The following is a 22,412-nucleotide window of genomic DNA, read 5'->3' on the forward strand; positions in this document are numbered from 1 at the left end:
GGTGTCTGTCCCTCCATGACCCTCCCTCAGCTCTGTATTCCCGGATTTTCCCCCCAGGAATGCCAAGGAGGATGTGGATGACGAGTACGGGGTGTCTGTCCCTCCTTTCTCCCTCCCTGACCCCCCCATTCCCAATATTTCCCCCCAGGAATGCCAAGCAGGACGTGGATGACGAGTACGGGGTGTCTGTCCCTCCCTGACCCCCCCATTCCCAATATTTTTCCCCAGGAATGCCAAGCAGGACGTGGATGATGAGTACGGGGTGTCTGTCCCTCCCTGGCCATCCCTGAGCTCTGTATTCCCACTGTTTTTTCCCAGGAATGCCAAGCAGGATGTGGATGACGAGTACGGGGTGTCTGTCCCTCCTTTCTCTCCCTCTGACCCCCACATTCCCAATATTTTTCCCCAGGAATGCCAAGCAGGACGTGGATGACGAGTACGGGGTGTCTGTCCCTCCTTTCTCCCTCCCTGACCCCCCCATTCCCAATATTTTCCCCCCAGGAATGCCAAGCAGGACGTGGATGACGAGTACGGGGTGTCTGTCCCTCCTTTCTCTCCCTCTGACCCCCCCATTCCCAATATTTTCCCCCCAGGAATGCCAAGCAGGACGTGGATGACGAGTACGGGGTGTCTGTCCCTCCTTTCTCTCCCTCTGACCCCCCCATTCCCAATATTTCCCCCCAGGAATGCCAAGCAGGACGTGGATGACGAGTACGGGGTGTCTGTCCCTCCTTTCTCTCCCTCTGACCCCCACATTCCCAATATTTCCCCCCAGGAATGCCAAGGAGGACGTGGATGACGAGTACGGGGTGTCTGTCCCTCCTTTCTCTCCCTCTGACCCCCACATTCCCAATATTTTTCCCCAGGAATGCCAAGCAGGACGTGGATGACGAGTACGGGGTGTCTGTCCCTCCTTTCTCCCTCCCTGACCCCCCCATTCCCAATATTTTCCCCCCAGGAATGCCAAGCAGGACGTGGATGACGAGTACGGGGTGTCTGTCCCTCCTTTCTCTCCCTCTGACCCCCCCATTCCCAATATTTTCCCCCCAGGAATGCCAAGCAGGACGTGGATGACGAGTACGGGGTGTCTGTCCCTCCTTTCTCTCCCTCTGACCCCCCCATTCCCAATATTTCCCCCCAGGAATGCCAAGCAGGACGTGGATGACGAGTACGGGGTGTCTGTCCCTCCTTTCTCTCCCTCTGACCCCCACATTCCCAATATTTCCCCCCAGGAATGCCAAGGAGGACGTGGATGACGAGTACGGGGTGTCTGTCCCTCCTTTCTCTCCCTCTGACCCCCACATTCCCAATATTTTTCCCCAGGAATGCCAAGCAGGACGTGGATGACGAGTACGGGGTGTCTGTCCCTCCCTGGCCATCCCTGAGCTCTGTATTCCCACTGTTTTTTCCCAGGAATGCCAAGCAGGACGTGGATGACGAGTATGGGGTGTCTGTCCCTCCCTGACCCCCCCATTCCCAATATTTCCCCCCAGGAATGCCAAGCAGGACGTGGATGACGAGTACGGGGTGTCGCAGGCGCTGGCCCGGGGGCTGCAGTCGTACTACGCCGTGGCTCACGCCGTCACCGAGCGCGTGGACAAACAGTCGGCCCTCATGGTCAACGGGGTCCTCAAGCAGTACCAGGTGCTGGGAACGCCGGGAATGCCGGGCTGGGAGGGTGGGAATGAGGGGAGTGACGGGGTGGGAGGGTGGGAACGCCGGGAATGAAGGGTCGGGGGAGGCGGCGGGGCCGGAGAGGGAGGGAGGGAAAGGAGGGGAGGGAGAGCGGGGTGGGATGGAGGGAATGAGGAATTGGGGTGGGATAGTGGGGATAAGGAATTGGGGTGGGATAGTGGGGATGAGGAATTGGGGTGGGAGGGAGGGGATGAGGAATTGGGGTGGGAGGGAGGGGATGAGGAATTGGGGTGGGATAGTGGGGATGAGGAATTGGGATGGGATAGTGGGGATGAGGAATTGGGGTGGGAGGGAGGGGATAAGGAATTGGGGTGGGATAGTGGGGATAAGGAATTGGGGTGGGATAGCGGGGATAAGGAATTGGGGTGGGAGGGAGGGGATGAGGAATTGGGGTGGGATAGTGGGGATGAGGAATTGGGATGGGATAGTGGGGATGAGGAATTGGGGTGGGATAGTGGGGATGAGGAATTGGGGTGGGATAGCGGGGATGAGGAATTGGGATGGGATGGAGGGATGAGGAATTGGGGTGGGAGGGAGGGGATAAGGAATTGGGATGGGATAGTGGGGATGAGGAATTGGGATGGGATGGAGGGATGAGGAATTGGGGTGGGATAATGGGGATAAGGAATTGGGATGGAATAGGGGGGATAAGGAGCTGGAGCTGGTGTGGGATAATGGGGATAAGGAATTGGGATGGGATAGTGGGGATAAGGAATTGGGGTGGGATAATGGGGATGAGGAATTGGGGTGGGATAGTGGGGATAAGGAGCTGGAGCTGGTGTGGGATAATGGGGATAAGGAATTGGAGCCAGTGTGGGATAATGAGCCAGAGTGGGATGACAAGCTGGAGTGGGGTAAGGAGCTGGAGTGGGAATTGGGATTGGAGTGGGATAAGGAGCTGGAATGGGATAAGGAGCTGGAATGGGATAAGGAACTGGAGTGGGATATGGAGCTGGAGTGGGATAAGGATCCCACTGATCCTGATCCCGCTGATCCTGATCCCGCTGATCCCGATCCCACTGATCCCAATCCCGCTGATCCCACTGATCCCACTGATCCCAATCCCTCTGATCCCAATCCCACTGATCCCACTGATCCCAATCCCGCTGATCCCGATCCCACTGATCCCACTGATCCCTCTGATCCCAATCCCAATCCCGCAGATCAAGGGCCTGGAGTGGCTCGTGTCCCTCTACAACAACAACCTCAACGGGATCCTGGCGGACGAGATGGGGCTGGGCAAGACCATCCAGACCATCGCCCTCATCACGTACCTCATGGAGCACAAGCGCATCAACGGCCCCTTCCTCATCATCGTCCCGCTCTCGTGAGTCCAGGAATTCCCGGGAAAACCTCCCCGGGATGGGGGTTTTACCCCCCCCGTGTCCCTCATTCCCGCCTTTCCCGTTGCTTCCCCCGCAGGACTTTGTCCAACTGGGCCTACGAGTTCGACAAGTGGGCTCCCTCCGTGGTCAAGGTCTCCTACAAGGTGGGTCCTCCGTGGTTTTCCCGGGGGAATTCCCGGGAAATCCGCTCCCTTTTCCTCCTCCTCTTCCTCTGCCTCTACCCCGTTATCCCGAGGGAGCTTCCCGGCTCCCAACCTGACACATCCCAGAGGGTCCTTCCTGCTGTCCCCCATCCTGGGATACACCCAGAGGGTCCTTCCTGCCCTTCCCCATCCTGGGATACACCCAGAGGGTCCTTCCCACTGTCCCTCATCCTGGGATACACCCAGAGGGTCCTTCCCACTATTTTCCACCCTGGGATACACCCAGAGGGTCCTTCCCACCGTTCCCCATCCTGGGATGCACCCAGAGGGTCCTTCCCACTATTTTCCATCCTGGGATACACCCAGGGGGTCCTTCCTGCCCTTCCCCACCCTGGGATACACCCAGGGGGTCCTTCCTGCCCTTCCCCATCCTGGGATACACCCAGAGGGTCCTTCCTGCCCTTCCCCATCCTGGGATACACCCAGAGGGTCCTTCCCACTGTCCCTCATCCTGGGATACACCCAGAGGGTCCTTCCCACTATTTTCCACCCTGGGATACACCCAGAGGGTCCTTCCTGCTGTCCCCCACCCTGGGATACACCCAGAGGGTCCTTCCCGCCGTTCCCCATCCTGGGATGCACCCAGAGGGTCCTTCCCACTATTTTCCATCCTGGGATACACCCAGAGGGTCCTTCCTGCTGTCCCCCATCCTGGGATACACCCAGAGTGTCCTTCCCACCCTTCCCCATCCTGGAATACACACCCGGAATTTCATCCCCCCATGGAATGGTCGTTGGGTGGGGTTGAGGAGCCGGTCGGGTCGATCCCTCTGGGAATTGGGGGTTCTCTGAGCACAGGGATCCCATGTTTTGGGGTCTATCCTGATCTTCCCCGTCCTGGGATACACCCAGAGGGTCCTTCCCACCCTTCCCCATCCTGGAATACACACCTGGAATTTCATCCCCTCTGGAATGGTCGTTGGGTGGGGTTGAGGAGCCGGTCGGGTCGATCCCTCTGGGAATTTGGGATTCTCTGAGCAGTGGGATCCAGGGATCCCCCCCAGATCTCTCCTCCCTGGGGGAGAACAGCCCCTCCCGCCCCCTGCTCTTCTCCCGGGACCCCCGATCCGGTGGGACATTCCCAACTGGAATTCCCTCTCCCCCCATCCCAGGGCTCTCCGGCGGCGCGCCGAGCCTTCGTCCCGCAGCTCCGGAGCGGGAAGTTCAACGTCCTGCTCACCACCTACGAGTACATCATCAAGGACAAGCACATCCTGGCCAAGGTGAGCCTCGGGAATGCCGCAGCCCCGGGGTATTCCCACGGAATTCCCGCCTTTTTCCTTCCCCCCACAGTCCTGGTGTTCTTTCTCCTGGAGTCTCCCAAGGAGCCGAGGTGGAATTCCCGCTGCTGCTCCCGGTTTTTGGCTGCGTATCCCAAGTTTGATTCCCTTTTCAGGGAGAATTCCCGGGATGTTTGTGACTGACTGGATCCCTCGTTGCCGAGGGGTTGGGATCCGTGGGTGGGATTTGTGGGATGTTTCGGGATCTCTGGGGCACCTCCCGGAGGACTTGTGGGATGTTTTGGGATCTCCCACCTCAAGGATCTCCAGGACACCTCCCAGAGGATTTGTGGGATGTTTTGGGACCTCCCAGCTCAGGGATCTCCTGCCCACCTCTTGGAGGTGTTGTGAGATGTTCCAGGCATATCCAGATCTCCCAGCTCAGGGATCTCCGGGATACCTCCCAGAGGATTTGTGGGATGTTTTGGGATCTCTGGGACACCTCCCAGAGCTGCTGTGGGACATTTCAGGATCTCCCGGCTCAGGGATCCCCCAGCTGTGCTGGGGTGCTTCCCACACTGCCACACCCCACCATTCCCACCATTCCCACCGTTCCCACCATTCCCACCATTCCCACCGTTCCCACCATTCCCACCATTCCCACCGTTCCCACCATTCCCACCATTCTCCACCCCTCAGATCCGCTGGAAGTCCATGATTGTGGACGAGGGGCACCGCATGAAGAACCACCACTGCAAGCTGACCCAGGATTAGGGTCAGGGTTTAGGATTAGGGTATGGGTCAGGGTGATGCTGTGCCCCACCATTCCCACCATTCCCACCGTTCCCACCATTCCCACCGTTCCCACCATTCCCACCATTCCCGCCATTCCCACCGTTCCCACCATTCCCACCGTTCCCACCATTCCCACCATTCCCACCATTCCCACCATTCCCACCATTCTCCACCCCTCAGATCCCCTGGAAGTCCATGATGGTGGACGAGGGGCACCGCATGAAGAACCACCACTGCAAGCTGACCCAGGGTCAGGGTTTAGGATTAGGGTATGGGTCAGGGTGATGCTGTGCCCCACCATTCCCACCATTCCCACCGTTCCCACCATTCCCACCATTCCCACCATTCCCACCATTCTCCACCCCTCAGATCCGTTGGAAGTCCATGATGGTGGACGAGGGGCACCGCATGAAGAACCACCACTGCAAGCTGACCCAGGGTTAGGGTTTAGGATTAGGGTGATGCTGTTTCCCACCATTCCTGGTGTTCCCTGCCCCTCAGATCCGTTGGAAGTCCATGATTGTGGACGAGGGGCACCGCATGAAGAACCACCACTGCAAGCTGACCCAGGGTTAGGGTTAGGGTTTAGGGTATGGGTCAGGATTAGGGTTTAGGGTTAGGTTAATGTCACACCCCACCATTCCCACCATTCCCTCCATTCTCCACCCCTCAGATCCGCTGGAAGTACATGATTGTGGACGAGGGGCACCGCATGAAGAACCACCACTGCAAGCTGACCCAGGATTAGGGTCAGGGTTTAGGATTAGGGTTTAGGATTAGGGTATGGGTCAGGATTAGGGTTTAGGGTTAGGTTAATGCTGTTTCCCACCATTCCCTGCCCCTCAGATCCGTTGGAAGTACATGATTGTGGACGAGGGGCACCGCATGAAGAACCACCACTGCAAGCTGACCCAGGGTTAGGGTCAGGGTTTAGGATTAGGGTTTAGGATTAGGGTATGGGTCAGGATTAGGGTTTAGGGTTAGGTTAATGCTGTTTCCCACCATTCCTGGTGTTCCCTGCCCCTCAGATCCGCTGGAAGTACATGATTGTGGACGAGGGGCACCGCATGAAGAACCACCACTGCAAGCTGACCCAGGTGCTCAACACCCACTACGTGGCCCCGCGGCGGCTGCTGCTGACGGGGACGCCGCTGCAGAACAAGCTGCCCGAGCTCTGGGCCCTGCTCAACTTCCTGCTGCCCACCATCTTCAAGAGCTGCAGCACCTTCGAGCAGTGGTTCAACGCGCCCTTCGCCATGACCGGAGAGAAGGTGACCCGGCGTTCCCTGTGGGAACGGGGACCGGGGGGGTTGTGGTGTTCCCAGTGGGAATGGGGACCAGGGGGTGTTACTTTGTCACCCAGGGGGGTGGAGGGGGCACTGGAGCTGAGGGAGGGGACTTGGTGTCATCATTAATGGCACTGGAGGGGGCACTGGAGCAGTGGGATATGGTCCTGGATCAGTTGGAAGTGGCCCTGGAGCTGTGGGATGTGACTTGGCGTCACCATTAGTGACACTGGAAGGGCTGGAGGTGGCACTGAAGGAGTTGGAAGTGGCCCTGGAGGGGTTGGAAGTGGCCCTGGAGGGGCTGGAGGCGGCACTAGAGGGGTTGGAGCTGGCACTGGAGGGGTTGTAAGTGGTCATGGAGCAGTTGGAAGTGGCCCTGGAGGTGGCACTGGAGGGGTTGGAAGTGGCCCTGGAGCTGTGAGATGGGACTTGGTGTCACCATTAGTGACACTGGAGGGCTGGAGGTGGCCCTGGAGCAGATGGAAGTGGCCCTGGAGCTGTGGGATGTGGTCCTGGATCAGTTGGAAGTGACCCTGGAGGGGTTGGAAGTGGTTCTGGAGCAGTTGGAGGTGACCCTGGAGCGGTTGGAGGTGGCCCTGGAGCTGTGGGATGTGACTTGGTGTCACCATTAATGGCACTGGAGGGGCTGGAGGTGGCCCTGGAGGGGTTGGAAGCTTCTCTGGAGCTGTTGGAAGTGGCCCTGGAGCTGTGGGATGTGGTCCTGGAGCAGTTGGAGGTGGCCCTGGAGGGGTTGGAAGTGGCCCTGGAGCTGTGGGATGTGACCCTGGAGCTCTGGGCTGTGTCTCAACGCCACCTTTAAGGGCTCTGTTCCCTTCCCTGGTGCCCATCCCGTTTCCTGGTGCCCATCCCGTTTCCTGGTGCCCATCCTGTTTCCTGGTGCCAACCCCCTTCCCTGGTGCCAATCCCATTTCCTGGTACCAACCCCCTTCCCTGGTGCCAACCCCCTTCCCTGGTGCCAATCCCATTTCCTGGTACCAACCCCCTTCCCTGGTGCCCATCCCGTTTCCTGGTGCCAATCCCTGCCCTTCCCTGATGCCCATCCCCTTCCCTGGTGCCCATCCTGTTTCCTGGAGCCAATCCCATTTCCTGGTGCCAATCCCATTCCATGGAGCCAATCCCTGCCCTTCCCTGGTGCCAATCCCTGCCCTTCCCTGGTGCCCATCCCCTTCCCTGGTGCCAGTCCCTGCCCTTTCCTGGTGCCAATCCCATTTCCTGGTGCCAATCCCCTTCCCTGGTGCCAATCCCTGCCCTTCCCCATCCCGGGACGAGCCCTGGGATCCCCCTCCCACCCCGGGGCCGTTGCTGGATGAGGCCGAGCAGCTCCTGGGGTGGATCCCGCCGGGAATGGGGGTCAGGGGGGGTTCTGGCACAGGATGGCCCCGGTGTCCTGGGGTCCTGGGCTCCATCCCAGGCCATCCCTGGTGACATTCCCGCTCCTGGCCCAGGTGGACCTGAACGAGGAGGAGACCATCCTCATCATCCGCCGCCTGCACAAGGTGCTGCGGCCCTTCCTGCTCCGCCGCCTCAAGAAGGAGGTGGAGGCTCAGCTCCCGGAAAAGGTGACACTGGGGGGGTCCTTCCTGCTGTTCTCCTCCTTGGGATACACCCAGAGGGTCCTTCCTGCTGTTCCCTTTCATTGGGATACACCCAGGGGGTCCTTCCTGCTGTCCCCCATCCTGGGATACACCCAGGGGGTCATTCCTGCTGTTCTCCTCCCTGGGATACACCCAGGGGGTCATTCCTGCTGTCCCCTTCCCTGGGATACACCCAGGGGGTCATTCCTGCTGTCCCCTTCCCTGGGATACACCCAGGGGGTCCTTCCTGCTGTTCCCCTCCCTGGGATACACCCAGGGGGTCCTTCCTGCTGTTCTCCTCCCTGGGATACACCCAGGGGGTCATTCCTGCTGTCCCCTTCCCTGGGATACACCCAGGGGGTCATTCCTGCTGTCCCTTTCATTGGGATACACCCAGGGGGTCATTCCTGCTGTCCCCCTCCTTGGGATACACCCAGGGGGTCCTTCCTGCTGTCCCCCATCCTGGGATACACCCAGGGGGTCATTCCTGCTGTCCCTTTCATTGGGATACACCCAGGGGGTCATTCCTGCTGTCCCCCATCCTGGGATACACCCAGGGGGTCATTCCTGCCTTTCCCCACCTTGGGATACACCCAGGGGGTCCTTCCTGCTGTTCCTTTCATTGGGATACACCCAGGGGGTCATTCCTGCCGTTCCTCTCCTTGGGATACACCCAGGGGGTCATTCCTGCCCTTCCCCATCCTGGGATACACCCAGGGGGTCCTTCCTGCTGTCCCTTTCATTGGGATACACCCAGGGGGTCATTCCTGCTGTCCCCCTCCTTGGGATACACCCAGGGGGTCCTTCCTGCTGTCCCCTTCCCTGGGATACACCCAGGGGGTCATTCCTGCTCTTCCCCTCCTTGGGATACACCCAGGGGGTCATTCCTGCCCTTCCCCTGGAATACACACCCGTGGGGTGGCTCTGGGGGTCTGGGGGTGGCTCTGGAGGTCTGGGGGGTCTCTGTGGGTCCGGGGGGTGGCTCTGGGGGCCCAGGGATGGCTCTGGGGGTCTGGGGGTGGCTCTGGAGGTCTGGGAGGTCTCTGGGGGTCTGGGGGTGGCTCTGGGGGTCTGGGATGGCTCTGGGGGTCTGAGGGGTCACTGGGGCTCCAGGGGTGGCTCTGGAGGTCCGGGGATGGCTCTGGGTGTCCTGGGGGGTCTCTGGGGGTCCAGGGGTGGCTCTGGGGTGGCTCTGTGGGTTTGGGGTGTCTCTGGGTGTCCAGGGGGTGGCTCTTGGGGCCCGGGGGTGGCTCTGGGGGTCTGGGGGTTCTCTGGGGGTCCAGGGGGGTCTCTGGGGGTTCAGGGGGCGGCTCTGGGGGTCTGGGGTGGCTCTGGGGGTCTGGGGGGGTGCTCTGGGGGTCCGGGGGTCTCTGGGGGCCAGAGGGGCTCTGGGGTGGCTCTGGGGGTCCAGGGGTGGCTCTGGGGGGTCTCTGGGGGTCGGGACTGACCCTTTTTTGGGTCCTGGCAGGTGGAGTACGTGATCAAGTGCGACATGTCGGCGCTGCAGCGGGTCCTGTACCGGCACATGCAGGCCAAGGGGGTCCTGCTCACCGACGGCTCCGAGAAGGACAAGAAGGTCTGGAGCTGGGATTTGGGAATTCCAGGGGGGGGGAGTGGCCAGGGTGGGTCCGTGCCCCGTTTTGGGCACGTTAATGTGTCACCAGTAATGGCACTGGAGGGGCTGGAGGTGGCACTGGAGGGGCTGGAGGTGGCCCTGGAGGGATTGGAGGTGGCCCTGGAGGGGTTGGAAGTGGCACTGGAAGGGCTGGAGGTGGCCCTGGAGCAGTTGGAAGTGGCCCTGGAGGGGTTGGAAGTGGCCCTGGATCAATTGGAAGTGGCCCTGGATCAATTGGAAGTGGCCCTGGATCAATTGGAAGTGGCCCTGGATCAATTGGAAGTGGCCCTGGAGCCCCCTTTGGAAGCCAAGGGAGGGGGGTGGGCTGAGCTCGGGCCCCCCCGACGCAGCTCCAGATGATCCATGGGGACAATCCCATGGATCCCCCAAGGCTCCAGGTGGCTCCTCAAAGCCCCCAGTGGGTGTGTGAGGAGGATGGAATGGTGGGAAAGTGGGAAAGAGGCGTTTGGGTCCAGAGGAAAAGCCGGAATTCCCCGTTTTCCAAACCAAAATTCCCAATTTTCCGGCTCCGCTCCCCCGAACCAGCTGGGTCAGAGCAGCCTCTGCTCCCCCCTCCAGGGGACCTGGAGGTGCCCTAAAAACCTTTGGTGGGCTCTGAGGGGGCTGCCAGGGAATTCCTGGGAATGCTGGGAGGGCGGGTGGGGAGGGGGATCCGCCCCCATCCCGGATTTTAACCCGGCCTGGGCCGTTCCCCGCAGGGCAAAGGCGGCACCAAGACCCTGATGAACACGATCATGCAGCTGAGGAAGATCTGCAACCACCCCTACATGTTCCAGCACATCGAGGTGGGGCCTCCTCGGGGCAGGGAGGGACCAGAACAGGGAGAAACCATCCTGGGAGGGACAAAAACAGGGATAAAACCAACCTGGGATAGACAAAAACAGGGATAAAACCAACCTGGGATAGACAAAAACAGGGATAAAACCAACCTGGGATGGATAAAAACAGGGATAAACCATCCTGGGAGGGACAAAAACAGGGATAAACCATCCTGGGAGGGATAAAAACAGGGATGAACCAAACTGGGATGGATAAAAACAGGGATGGACCAAACTGGGAGGGACAAAACCAGGGATAAACCAACCTGGGAGGGACAAAACCAGGGATAAACTCAACCTGGATAGGCCAGAACAGGGATAAACCATCCTGGGAGGGACAAAAACAGGGATAAACCAACCTGGGATGGACCAGAACAGGGATAAACCAACCAGGGATGAACCAAACCAGGACTAAACCTGACAGGGATGAACCAAACCAGGACTAAACCTGATGGGGATGAGCCAAACCAGGACTAAACCTGACAGGGATGAACCAAACCAGGACTAAACCTGACAGGGATGAACCAAACCAGGATTAAACCTGACAGGGATGAACCAAACCAGGATTAAACCTGACAGGGATGAACCAAACCAGGATTAAACCCGACGGGGATGAACCAAACCAGGGCCTTCCATGGCTCTGTTTTCCACCCAAAGGGATCCATTCCCGAGGGAACTGGGCAGGGAGCGGGGCCTTGGCCCTGGCCAGCCCTGGGTGAGGCTTTAGGGTGATTTTAGGCCCAGTCTGGGCCAGTTCCTGACCCCTTTTCTCTCCCCCACCCCAGGAATCCTTCTCGGAGCACTTGGGCTTCACGGGCGGGATCGTGCAGGGGTGAGTCGGGAATTCGGGGGGTTCCCAGTGGGGAAATCGGGGGATTCCCAAACTCCAGGGGCTCCAGGGGTGACCCAGGACCCCCCAAAACTGCCCCAATCCCGTTTTTTCCCCCGGATTGACCCGTTCCCACCCGCTCCAGGCTGGATCTGTACCGCGCCTCCGGGAAGTTCGAGCTCCTGGACCGGATCCTGCCCAAGCTCCGGGCCACCAACCACAAGGTGCTGCTCTTCTGCCAGATGACCTCCCTCATGACCATCATGGAGGATTATTTCGCCTACAGAGGCTTCAAATACCTCAGGCTGGACGGTGGGTGACCCTCGGGGGGGGTTTTGGGGTCTGCAGGGGGGGGATGTGGGAGGGGGAGGCTCCTGGGAACAGGTCTGGAGATCCCAAGGGATTTGGGGGGTCAGGGAGAGGGGGGCGTGGAGGGGGAGGTCAAGGTGTCAAAGTGGAGATCAAGGTATCAAAGTGGGTGTCAAGGTGGAGATCAAGATATCAAGGTGGGTATTAAGGTGGAGATCAAGGTATCAAAGTGGAGATCAAGGTGGAGATCGAGGTATCAAAGTAGATATCAGGGTGGAGATCGAGGTATCAAAGTGGGTATCAAAGTATCAAAGTTGATATCAAGGTGGAGATCAAGGTATCAAAGTGGAGATCAAGGTATCAAGGTAGATATCAAGGTGGATATCAAGGTATCAAAGTAGATATCGGGGCAGATATCAAGGTGTCAAGGTGGAGATCAAGATATCAAGGTGGGTATTAAGGTGGAGATCAAGGTATCAAAGTGGAGATCAAGGTGGAGATCGAGGTATCAAAGTGGGTATCAAAGTATCAAAGTTGATATCAAGGTGGAGATCAAGGTATCAAAGTGGGTATCAAGGTGGAGATCAAGATATCAAAGTGGAGATCAAGGTGGAGATCAAGGTATCAAAGTGGGTATCAAAGTGGAGATCAAGGTATCAAGGTAGATATCAAGGTGGATATCAAGGTATCAAAGTAGATATCGGGGCAGATATCAAGGTGTCAGGGTGGAGATCAAGGTATCAAGGTAGATATCAAGATATCAAGGTGGAAATCAAGATATCAAAGTGGGTATCAAGGTAGATATCAAGGCATCAATGTGAATATCAAGATATCAAAGTGGAGATCAAGATATCAGGGTGGATAGCAAGGTATAAAATTAATCTCCTGATTAATCCCCAAAGTGCCTCCCCTGAGCCCCCCAGGTCGGGGTTTAACCCCCTTGGACCCCAAAGATCATCTCCTGAGCCCCCCAGGTCAGGATTTAACCCCCTTGGACCCCAAATTGCCTCCCTGAGCCCCCCAGGTCAGGATTTAACCCCCTTGGACCCCAAAGATCACCTCCTGAGCCCCCTAGGTCAGGATTTAACCCCCTTGGACCCCAAAGTGCCTCCCTGAGCCCCCCAGGTCAGGGTTTAACACCCCTCAAACACCCCCTTGGACCCCAAAGTGCCACCCTGAACCCCCACTGACCCAAAAACTGACACAAAACCCAACTGACTGGTGCAAAAACCAACCCAAAAATCAACCCAGACCCCAAAGTGCCTCCTGAGCCCCCCAGGTCGGGGTTTAACACCCCTCAAACACCCCCTTGGACCCCAAAGTGCCTCCCTGAGCCCCCCAGGTCGAGGTTTAACCCCCTTGGACCCCAAAGATCATCTCCTGAGCCCCCCAGGTCAGGATTTAACCCCCTTGGACCCCCAAGTGCCTCCCCTGAGCCCCCCAGGTCAGGATTTAACCCCCTTGGACCCCAAAGTGCCTCCTCAAGCCCCCAGGTTGGGCTTCCACTCCTGACCACCCAAAAACCAACCCAAAACCCAACTGAGCAACACCAAAACCAACCCAAAAATCAACCCAGACCCCCAAGTACCTCCTCAAGCCCCCCCAGGTCAGGATTTAACCCCCTTGGACCCCAAAGATCACCTCCTGAGCCCCCCAGGTCAGGATTTAACCCCCTTGGCCCCCCCAAGTGCCCCCCAGGTGAGAGTGTGTGTGTTGCAGGGACGACGAAGGCGGAGGACCGGGGGATGCTGCTGAAGACGTTCAACGAGCCGGGCTCAGAGTATTTCATCTTCCTGCTGAGCACCCGGGCGGGGGGGCTGGGGCTGAACCTGCAGTCGGCCGACACCGTCATCATCTTCGACAGCGACTGGAACCCGCACCAGGTACCCCAGAGACCTGCCCAGCCACCAAAAACCTCACCTGCTGACCCAAAAACTCACCTACTGACCCAAAAATCAACCCAGGGACACAGAAACCCAACCAGAAACCAACCCAGGGACCCAGAAACCCACCCAGGCACCTGCCCAGCCACCAAAAACCTCACCTAAAAACCTGCCCAGCCACCAGAAACTCACCTACTGACCCAAAAACTCACCTACTGACCCAAAAATCAACCCAGGGACACAGAAACCCAACCAGAAACCAACCCAGTGACACAGAAACCCACCCAGGCACCTGCCCAGCCACCAAAAACCTCACCTGCTGACCCAAAAATCAACTCACTGACACAGAAACCCACCCAAAACCTCACCTACTGACCCAAAAACCAACCCAGGGACACAGAAACCCACCCAAAAACTCACCTATGGGCCTGGAAAACAGCCCAGGGACACAGAAACCCACCCAAAGCCTCATCTACTGACCCAAAACCTCATCTACTGACCCAAAACCTCACCTACTGACCCAAAAATCAACTCAGTGACACAGAAACCCACCCAGAAACCTGCCCAGCCACCAGAAACCTCACCTGCTGACCCAAAAATCAACTCACTGGCACAGAAACCCACCCAAAAACCAACCCAGTGACCCAGAAACCCACCCAAAAACTCACCCATGGATCTGGAAAACAACCCAGTGACCCAGAAACCCAACCAAAAACCCACCCACCCACCCAAAAACTCACCCATGGACCTAAAAACCAACCCCCTGCCCCATGGGATGGGATCTGCAGGTCCTGGTGATCCCATTGCTGAATCCCTGTTTTCCTTGGGGATCCCTGAGCTCCCTCAGGGCTCATCCCACATCTCCCCTGTGGGTTTTGGGGACAAACCCAGGGTTTTGGGGACCCTCTGGTTACCACAGGCCCTACATGGGTCTGGTGATCCCATTGTGGGGTCTGTGTCATCCCTGAGCTCCCTCAGGGCTCATCCCACATCCCCTCTGTGGGTTTTGGGGACAAACCCAGGGTTTTTAGGACCCTCTGGTTAACACAGGCCCTTCACCCAGGCCCTACATGGGTCTGGTGATCCCATTATGGGATCCTTGTCACCCCTGAGCTCCCTCAGGGCTCATCCCACATCTCCCCTGTGGGTTTTGAGGATAAATCCTGGGATTTTGGGCTCCCTTTGGCCCACAGCTACCCCCCTTCCCACAGGCCCTACATGGGTCTGGTGATCCCATTGTGGGATCCTTGTCATCCCTGAGCTCCCTCAGGGCTCATCCCACACCTCTCCCGTGGGTTTTGGGGCCAGATCTCAGGATTTTGGACCCCCTTCATGGGTCTGGTGATCCCATTATGGGATCCTCGGGGATCCCTGAGTGCCTCCCGTGGGTTTTGAGGATAAATCCCAGGATTTTGGGCCCCCTTTGGTTACCACAGGCCCTACATGGGTCTGGTGATCCCATTATGGGATCCTCAGGGATCCCTGAGTGCCTCCCGTGGGTTTTGAGGCTGAACCCCGGGATTTTGGGCCCCCTTTGCCCACGGCTGCCCCTTCCCACAGGCCCTACATGGGTCTGGTGATCCCATTATGGGATCCTTGTCACCCCTGAGCTCCCTCAGGGCTCATCTCACATCCCCTCTGTGGGTTTTGGGGACAAACCCAGGATTTTGGGGACCTTTTGTTTAACACAGCCCCTTCCCACAGGCCCTACATGGGTCTGAGGATCCCATTATGGGATCCTTGGGGATCCCTGAGTGCCTCCCGTGGGTTTTGAGGCTGAACCTCGGGGTTTTGGGCCCCCTTTGCCCACTGCTGCCCCTTCCCACGGGCCCTACATGGGTCTGGTGATCCTTGTCACCCCTGAGCTCCCTCTGGGCTCATCCCCACACCTCCCCCGTGGGTTTTGAGGCTCAATCCCGGGATTTTGGGCCCCCTTGGTCATGGCCCTACATGGGTCTGATGATCCCATTATGGGATCTTTGGGGATCCCTGAGTGCCTCCCGTGGGTTTTGAGGCTGAACCCCGGGGTTTTGGGCCCCCTTTGGCCACGGCTGCCCCTTCCCCCAGGCCCTACATGGGTCTGGTGATCCCATTATGGGATCCTCGGGGATCCCTGAGTGCCTCCCGTGGGTTTTGAGGCTAAACCCTGGGATTTTGGGCCCCCTTGGTCATGGCCCTACATGGGTCTGGTGATCCCATTATGGGATCCTCGGGGATCCCTGAGTGCCTCCCGTGGGTTTTGGGGATAAACCCCGGGGTTTTGGGCCCCCTTTGCCCACGGCTGCCCCTTCCCACAGGCCGTACATGGGACTGAGGATCCTTGTCACCCCTGAGCTCCCTCAGGGCTCATCCCCACACCTCCCCTGTGGGTTCTGGGGATAAACCCCGGGGTTTTGGGCCCCCTTTGGCCACGGCTGCCCCTTTGCCCCAGGACCTGCAGGCCCAGGACCGCGCCCACCGCATCGGGCAGCAGAACGAGGTGCGGGTCCTTCGCCTCTGCACCGTCAACAGCGTGGAGGAGAAGATCCTGGCAGCTGCCAAGTACAAGCTCAACGTGGACCAGAAGGTGATCCAGGCGGGGATGTTCGACCAGAAATCCTCCAGCCACGAGCGCCGAGCCTTCCTGCAGGCCATCCTGGAGCACGAGGAGCAGGACGAGGTGAGGGGGGCAGGATTCCTCCAGGAGGGGGGAAAAAGATTCCTCCAGGAGAGGGGGAATTCTGGGGGATTCAGGAGCCACCACCACAAAAAAAAAGGATTTCCTCAAGGAGGGGAGCGAGAAAAGATTTCCTCAAGGAGAGGGGAGTGAGAAAAGATTTCCTGAAGAAGGGGAGTGAGAAAAGATTACCTCAAGGAGAGGGGAGTGAGAAAAGATTTCCTGAAGAAGGGGAGTGAGAAAAGATTACCTCAAGGAGAGGGGAGTGAGAAAAGATTCCTCGAGGAGAGAAAATTCTGGGGAAATTCAGGAGCCATCACCACAAAAAAAAAAAAGATTCCTCAAGGAGAGGGGAGTGAGAAAAGATTTCCTCAAGGAGAGGAAGTTCTGGGGATTTCAGGAACCACCACAAAAAAAAGATTTCTCAAGGAGAGGGAGTGAGAAAAGATTCCTCAAGGAGGGGAGTGAGAAAAGATTTCCTCAAGGAGGGGATTTCCTCAAGGAGGAGAGTGAGAAAAGATTCCTCAAGGAGAGGGGAAATTCTGGGGAAATTCAGGAACCACCACCACAAAAAAAAAAAGAAAAAAAAGCAAAATAGCCCAAACTGAGCCCAAACCCAGCCCCCCGTCCCCCAGAGGCAGGAGGAGGAGCATGTGCGGAGGTTTTTGTGCGGGAGCAGCGTCGGGATGAAGGTGCTGGATCGCTGCAGCCCTGGAGACTGAATCCCTGTGTTTATCCACAGAGCAGACAGAGCGCGGGCAGTGGCAGCTTCCCCCCCGCTGCCTCCTCCCTGTGCCTGGGCGCTGACGCGGAGGAAGCACCGCTAAAGGTGAGCGGGGCCCTTCAGTCCCCACGCCCTGACAATCCTCCCGCCACGCCGCAGGCACAGACACCAGGGACAGACAGAGAGACAGGAATGGGGAGAGAGAGACAGGAATGGGGAGAGAGAGGCAGGAATGGGGAGAAAAGTGAGGAGAAACAGCCCCAGAGGTGAGGGGGGCCCTTCAGTCCCCACGCCCTGACAATCCTCCCGCCACGCCGCAGGCACAGACACCAGGGACAGGGACAGGGATGGAGAGAGAGAGAGGAAAAACTGCCCCAGAGGGGGAGAGAGAGAGGAAAAACTGCCCCAGAGGTGAGCGGGGCCCTTCAGTCCCCACGCCCTGACAATCCTCCCGCCACGCCGCAGGCACAGACACCAGGGACAGGGACAGGGATGGAGAGAGAGAGAGGAAAAACTGCCCCAAAGGGGGAGAGAGAGAGGAAAAACTGCCCCAGAGGGGGAGAGAGAGAGGAAAAACTGCCCCAGAGGGGGAGAGAGAGAGGAAAAACTGCCCCAGAGGTGAGCGGGGCCCTTCAGTCTCCACGCCCTGACAATCCTCCCGCCCATGGGACAGGCACAGACACCCAGGGACAGGGACAGGGATGAGGAGAGAGAGACAGGAATGGCCAGGAATGGGGAGAAAAGTGAGGAGAAACAGCCCCAGAGGTGAGCGGGGCCCTTCAGTCCCCACGCCCTGACAATCCTCCCGCCACGCCGCAGGCACAGACACCAGGGACAGACAGAGAGACAGGAATGGGGAGAGACAGGCAGGAAAAACTGCCCCAGAGGGGGAGAGAGAGAGGAAAAACTGCCCCAGAGGGGGAGAGAGAGAGGAAAAACTGCCCCAGAGGTGAGCGGGGCCCTTCAGTCCCCACGCCCTGACAATCCTCCTGCCATGGGACAGGCACAGACACCAGGGACAGACAGAGAGAGACAGGAATGGGGAGAGACAGGCAGGAATGGGGGAGAAAAGTGAGGAAAAACTGCCCCAGAGGTGAGCGGGGCCCTTCAGTCCCCACGCCCTGACAATCCTCCCGCCACGCCGCAGGCACAGACACCAGGGACAGGGACAGGGACAGGAACAGCCCCAGAGGGGGAGAGAGAGACAGGAATGGGGAGAAAAGTGAGGAAAAACTGCCCCAGAGGGGGAGAAAAGTGAGGAAAAACTGCCCCAGAGGTGAGCAGGGCCCTTCAGTCCCCACGCCCTGACAATCCTCCCGCCACGCCGCAGGCACAGACACCAGGGACAGGGACAGGGATGAGGAGAGAGAGACAGGAATGGCCAGGAATGGGGAGAAAAGTGAGGAGAAACTGCCCCAGAGGTGAGCGGGGCCCTTCAGTCCCCACGCCCTGACAATCCTCCCGCCACGCCGCAGGCACAGACACCAGGGACAGGGACAGGGATGGAGAGAGAGAGAGGAAAAACTGCCCCAGAGGGGGAGAAAAGTGAGGAAAAACTGCCCCAGAGAGAGAGACAGGAATGGGAGAGAGAGAGGAAAAACTGCCCCAGAGGTGAGGGGGGCCCTTCAGTCCCCACGCCCTGACAATCCTCCCGCCCATGGGACAGGCACAGACACCAGGGACAGACAGAGAGACAGGAATGGGGAGAAAAGTGAGGAAAAACAGTTCCAAAGGGGGAGAAAGAGGCAGGAATGGCCTCAAAGGGGGAGAGAGAGACAGGAATGGCCTGGAATGGGGGGAGAGAGAGGAAAACCAGCCCCAGAGGGGGAGAGAGAGAGACAGGAATGGTCCCAGAGGGGGAGAGGAATGGCCAGGAATGGGAAAAAACAGCCCCAGAAATAACCAAACAGGGAGAGAAGTGAGGAAAAACAGCCCCAAAGGGGGAGAGAGAGAGAAGAATGGCCAGGAATGGGGAGAGAGAGACAGGAATGGGGAGAAAAGTGAGGAACAACAGCCCCAGAGGGAGAGAAAAGTGAGGAAAAACAGCCCCAGAAGAGGAGAGAGAGAGAGAGAAAGGGCCAGAAATGAGGAGAAAATGGTCCCAGAGCAGCCAAACGGGCAGAAAGATGAGGAAAAATGGCCCCAGAAAGAACCAAAGAGGGAGAAAAGTGAGGAAAAGTGGCCAAAAATGAGAGAAAACATCAAAAAATGAGAATGAAGTGGCCCCAGGAACAGCCAAAGGGGGAGAAAAATGAGAAAAAACGGCCCCAGAGGAGGCAAAGGGGGAGAAAAAAGGCACAGAAATCAGGAAAAGAAATTAAAAAATGAGAATAAAGCGGCCCCAGAGTGGCCAAAGGGGGAGAAAAATGAGAGAAAAGGGCAAAAAGTGGGAGAGAATGGACAAAAGTGAGGAAAATCAGCCAAAAATGAGAATAAATTTGCCCCAGAAATAGGAAAAGGGGGTTAAAAGTGACACAGAAACAGCCAAAAATGAGGAAAAAATGGCCCTGAAGTTGTTCAAAATGGGCTAAAATAGGCTGGGAAATGAAAAAAATGGAAACAAACCTGCCTGGGAATAAACAAAATGAGGTAAAACAGCACAGAAACGGGCAAAAATCGGGTAAAAACGGGCTGAGAACAGACAAAAATGAGTCAAAACCCGCCTGAAAGTGCCAAAAGTGAGATGAAAGCAGCCTGGAAATGGGCAATAATGTGCTGAAAACAGCCAAAAATTAGGTTAAAATGGCCTGAAACGGCCAAAGTGAACTGAGGTGGCCCCAAAACAGGCAAAAATGAGTAAAAATGGGTTAAAAGCTGTCAGAAATGAGAAAAAATACCCCAACCTGAAGGCACAAAAAATGAGAAAACCAGAGTGGAATGAGGCAAAAGGGAGAGAAAACCACCCAGAGATGAGGTAAAACTGCACCAAAGGGCCCAAAAACCAGCTAAAAATGCCCCAGAATGAGCTGAAAACATCAAAAAATGAGCAAAAGCAACACTGGAGCACCAAAAAAATGAGCAAAACGCATTAAAACACCCCAAATACTCTGAAACTGCCCAGAAAGGAACAAAACCACCCCTAAACCAGCCCAAAGTGGACAAAACGCAGCAAAACCACCCAAAAAGGAGCAAAGCCAGCCCAAAACACCCCCAAAATGGGCAAAACACTCTGAAAGTACCCAAAAATGAGTTAAAACAGCCTGAATTGGGCAAAACAGTCTGAAACCACCCAAAAATGAGTGAAAATGCCCCAAAATGAGGAAACCACCCAAAAATGTGTAAAAAACACGTGGAAATGCCCCAAAATGGGGGAAATACACTGGGACCACCCCAAAAATGAGTTGAGGACTCCCTAAAACACCCCAAAATGAGGAAACCACCCCAAAATGAGGACACCGCCCACAAATGAGTGAAAATGCAGGAAAACGCCCAAAAATGAGCGAAAAAGCACCAAAAATGAGCAAAACGCACAAAAAATCCCCAAAACGTGCTGAGACCACCCCAAAAATGAAGGAAAACGCCCCAAAAATGAGGAAACCACCCAAAAATGAGTGAGAACACATGAAAATGCCCCAAAATGGGGAAAACACCTAAAAATGAGTGGGAACAGACTAAAACGCCCCAAAATGAGGAAACCACCCCAAAAATGAGTGAAAATGCATGAAAATGCCCCAAAATGGGCTGAGAGCACCCAAAAATGAGCAAAAATCCACAAAAATGCCCCAAAATGAGGAAACCACCCAAAAATGAGTGAAAACACTGAGACCACCCCAAAAATGAGTTGAGAACTCACTAAAACACCCCAAAATGAGGAAACCACCCCAAAATGAGGAAACCACCCTAAAATGAGTGAAAACGTCCCAAAGTGGGCTGAGAGCACCCAAAAATGAGCAAAAATCCACAAAAATGCCCCAAAATGAGGAAACCACCCAAAAATGAGTGAAAACACACAAAAATGCCCCAAAATGCGCTGAGAGCCCCCCAAAAATGACCAAAATGCACAAAAATGCCCCAAAAATGAGCAAAACGTACAAAAATGCCCCAAAAACGAGCAAAATGCAGGAAAATGCCCCAAAATGCAGGAAAACACCCTAAAATGCACTGAGAGCACCCCAAAAATGAGCAAAAAGCACAAAAATGCCCCAAAAATGAGCAAAATGCAGGAAAATGCCCCAAAATGCAGGAAAACGCCCTAAAATGCCCTGAGATCACCCCAAAAATGAGTAAAAATGCACAAAAATGCCCCCAAAATGAGCAAAATGTACAAAAATGCCCCAAAGTGCACTGAGAGCCCCCCAAAAATGAGCAAAAAGGCACAAAAATTCCCCAAAAATGAGCGAAACGTACAAAAATGGCCCAAATGCCCTGAGATCACCCCAAAAATGAGCGAAAATGCACAAAAATGCCTCAAAAATGAGCAAAACGTACAAAAATACCCAAAGTGCACTGAGAGCCCCCCAGAAATGAGCGAAAATGCACAAAAATACCCCAAAAATGAGAGAAATGCACAAAAATGCCCCAAAAATGAGCGAAAGGCCCCGAAAGGCCCCGGGGAGGAGCCGAAGGGCCCCCGGGTTTGCGGCCGGAGCGGCCCCAAAACGCAGGGAATTGGCCCCAATTTTGGGGGTCCCGCCGAGCGTCGGGGGGTCCCGGGGGGGTCCCGGGGCGGCTCCTCCCGAGGGTCCAATCCCCGGATTTGCTGTTGCAGGAGGAGGACGAGGTGCCCGACGACGAGACCGTGAACCAGATGATCGCCCGGCACGAGGAGGAGTTCGACCTCTTCATGGTGAGGGAGGAGGAGGAGGGAGAGGGGAGAGGGAGAGAGGAGGAGGAGGAGGAGGAAGGAGGAAAAGGAGGAGGAGGAGGAAGAAAAGGAGGAGGAGGAGGAGAAAGAGAGGAGGAGGAAAAGGAGGAGGAGGAGGAAGAGCAGGAGGAGGAAGAGAAGGAGGAGGGGGAAGAGCAGGAGGAGGAAGAAGAGGAGGAGGAGGAAGAAGAGGAGGAAAAGGAGGAGGAAGAGCAGGAGGAGGAAGAGCAGGAGGAGGAAGAGCAGGAGGAGGAGGAAGAGAAGGAGGAGGGGGAAGAGCAGGAGGAGGAAGAAAGGAGGAGGAGGAGGAGGAAGAAGAGGAGGGGGAGGAAAAGGAGGAGGAGGAGAAAGAGAGGAGGAAGAGCAGGAAGAGGAAGAAGAGGAGGAGGAGGAGGAGGAAAAGGAGGAGGAAGAGAAAGAGAGGAGGATTAGCAGGAGGAAGAGCAGGAGGAGGAGAGGAGGAAGGGCAGGAGGAAAAGGAGGGGGAGGAAGAGGAAGGGCAGGAGGAAAAGGAGGGGGAGGAAGAGGAAGAGCAGAGGAGGAGACAAGGAGGAGGAAGAGGAAGATTTCCCGAGGAGGAGGGAAGGGATGGGGGGGTCTGGGGGGAAGAAAA

At 56.8% G+C, this 22,412-nt stretch overlaps 1 protein-coding gene and 3 long non-coding RNA genes across 5 annotated transcripts in view; 2 read left to right on the forward strand and 2 right to left on the reverse strand.

Moving 5' to 3' along the window:
• LOC127465298 (transcription activator BRG1-like) overlaps nt 1–22,412 on the forward strand; it is a 46,933-nt gene that overhangs the window by 16,652 nt on the left and 7,869 nt on the right. The window contains 14 exon segments of the mRNA XM_051775771.1: nt 1,494–1,644; nt 2,859–3,022; nt 3,118–3,184; nt 4,357–4,467; nt 6,288–6,530; nt 8,012–8,125; nt 9,609–9,716; nt 10,475–10,561; nt 11,380–11,426; nt 11,569–11,735; nt 13,452–13,615; nt 16,047–16,274; nt 17,014–17,100; nt 21,704–21,781. Of these exon segments, the coding sequence (XP_051631731.1) occupies nt 1,494–1,644; nt 2,859–3,022; nt 3,118–3,184; nt 4,357–4,467; nt 6,288–6,530; nt 8,012–8,125; nt 9,609–9,716; nt 10,475–10,561; nt 11,380–11,426; nt 11,569–11,735; nt 13,452–13,615; nt 16,047–16,274; nt 17,014–17,100; nt 21,704–21,781 (1,816 nt within the window).
• LOC127465300 (uncharacterized) lies at nt 3,223–3,982 on the reverse strand. Its single transcript, XR_007902007.1, has 3 exons — nt 3,925–3,982; nt 3,525–3,640; nt 3,223–3,403 (listed from the first exon to the last, which is right to left on the reverse strand). It is a non-coding gene; the product is annotated as an uncharacterized LOC127465300 (long non-coding RNA).
• LOC127465299 (uncharacterized) lies at nt 11,880–12,366 on the forward strand. 2 transcript variants are annotated; one of them, XR_007902006.1, is made up of 5 exons: nt 11,880–11,897; nt 11,930–11,993; nt 12,058–12,097; nt 12,182–12,245; nt 12,278–12,359. It is a non-coding gene; the product is annotated as an uncharacterized LOC127465299 (long non-coding RNA). The 2 variants fall into 2 exon arrangements; XR_007902005.1 differs by having other exon boundaries at nt 11,886–11,993; nt 12,278–12,366.
• Nucleotides 13,718–14,322, reverse strand: LOC127465301 (uncharacterized). The gene is made up of 3 exons (XR_007902008.1): nt 14,284–14,322; nt 14,036–14,087; nt 13,718–13,776 (listed from the first exon to the last, which is right to left on the reverse strand). It is a non-coding gene; the product is annotated as an uncharacterized LOC127465301 (long non-coding RNA).

The sequence above is a fragment of the Manacus candei genome, unplaced genomic scaffold (assembly GCF_025592945.1).
Source record: "Manacus candei isolate 608988 ecotype Guabito, Panama unplaced genomic scaffold, ASM2559294v1 h1tg000359l, whole genome shotgun sequence".
Taxonomy (NCBI): Eukaryota; Metazoa; Chordata; class Aves; order Passeriformes; family Pipridae; genus Manacus; species Manacus candei.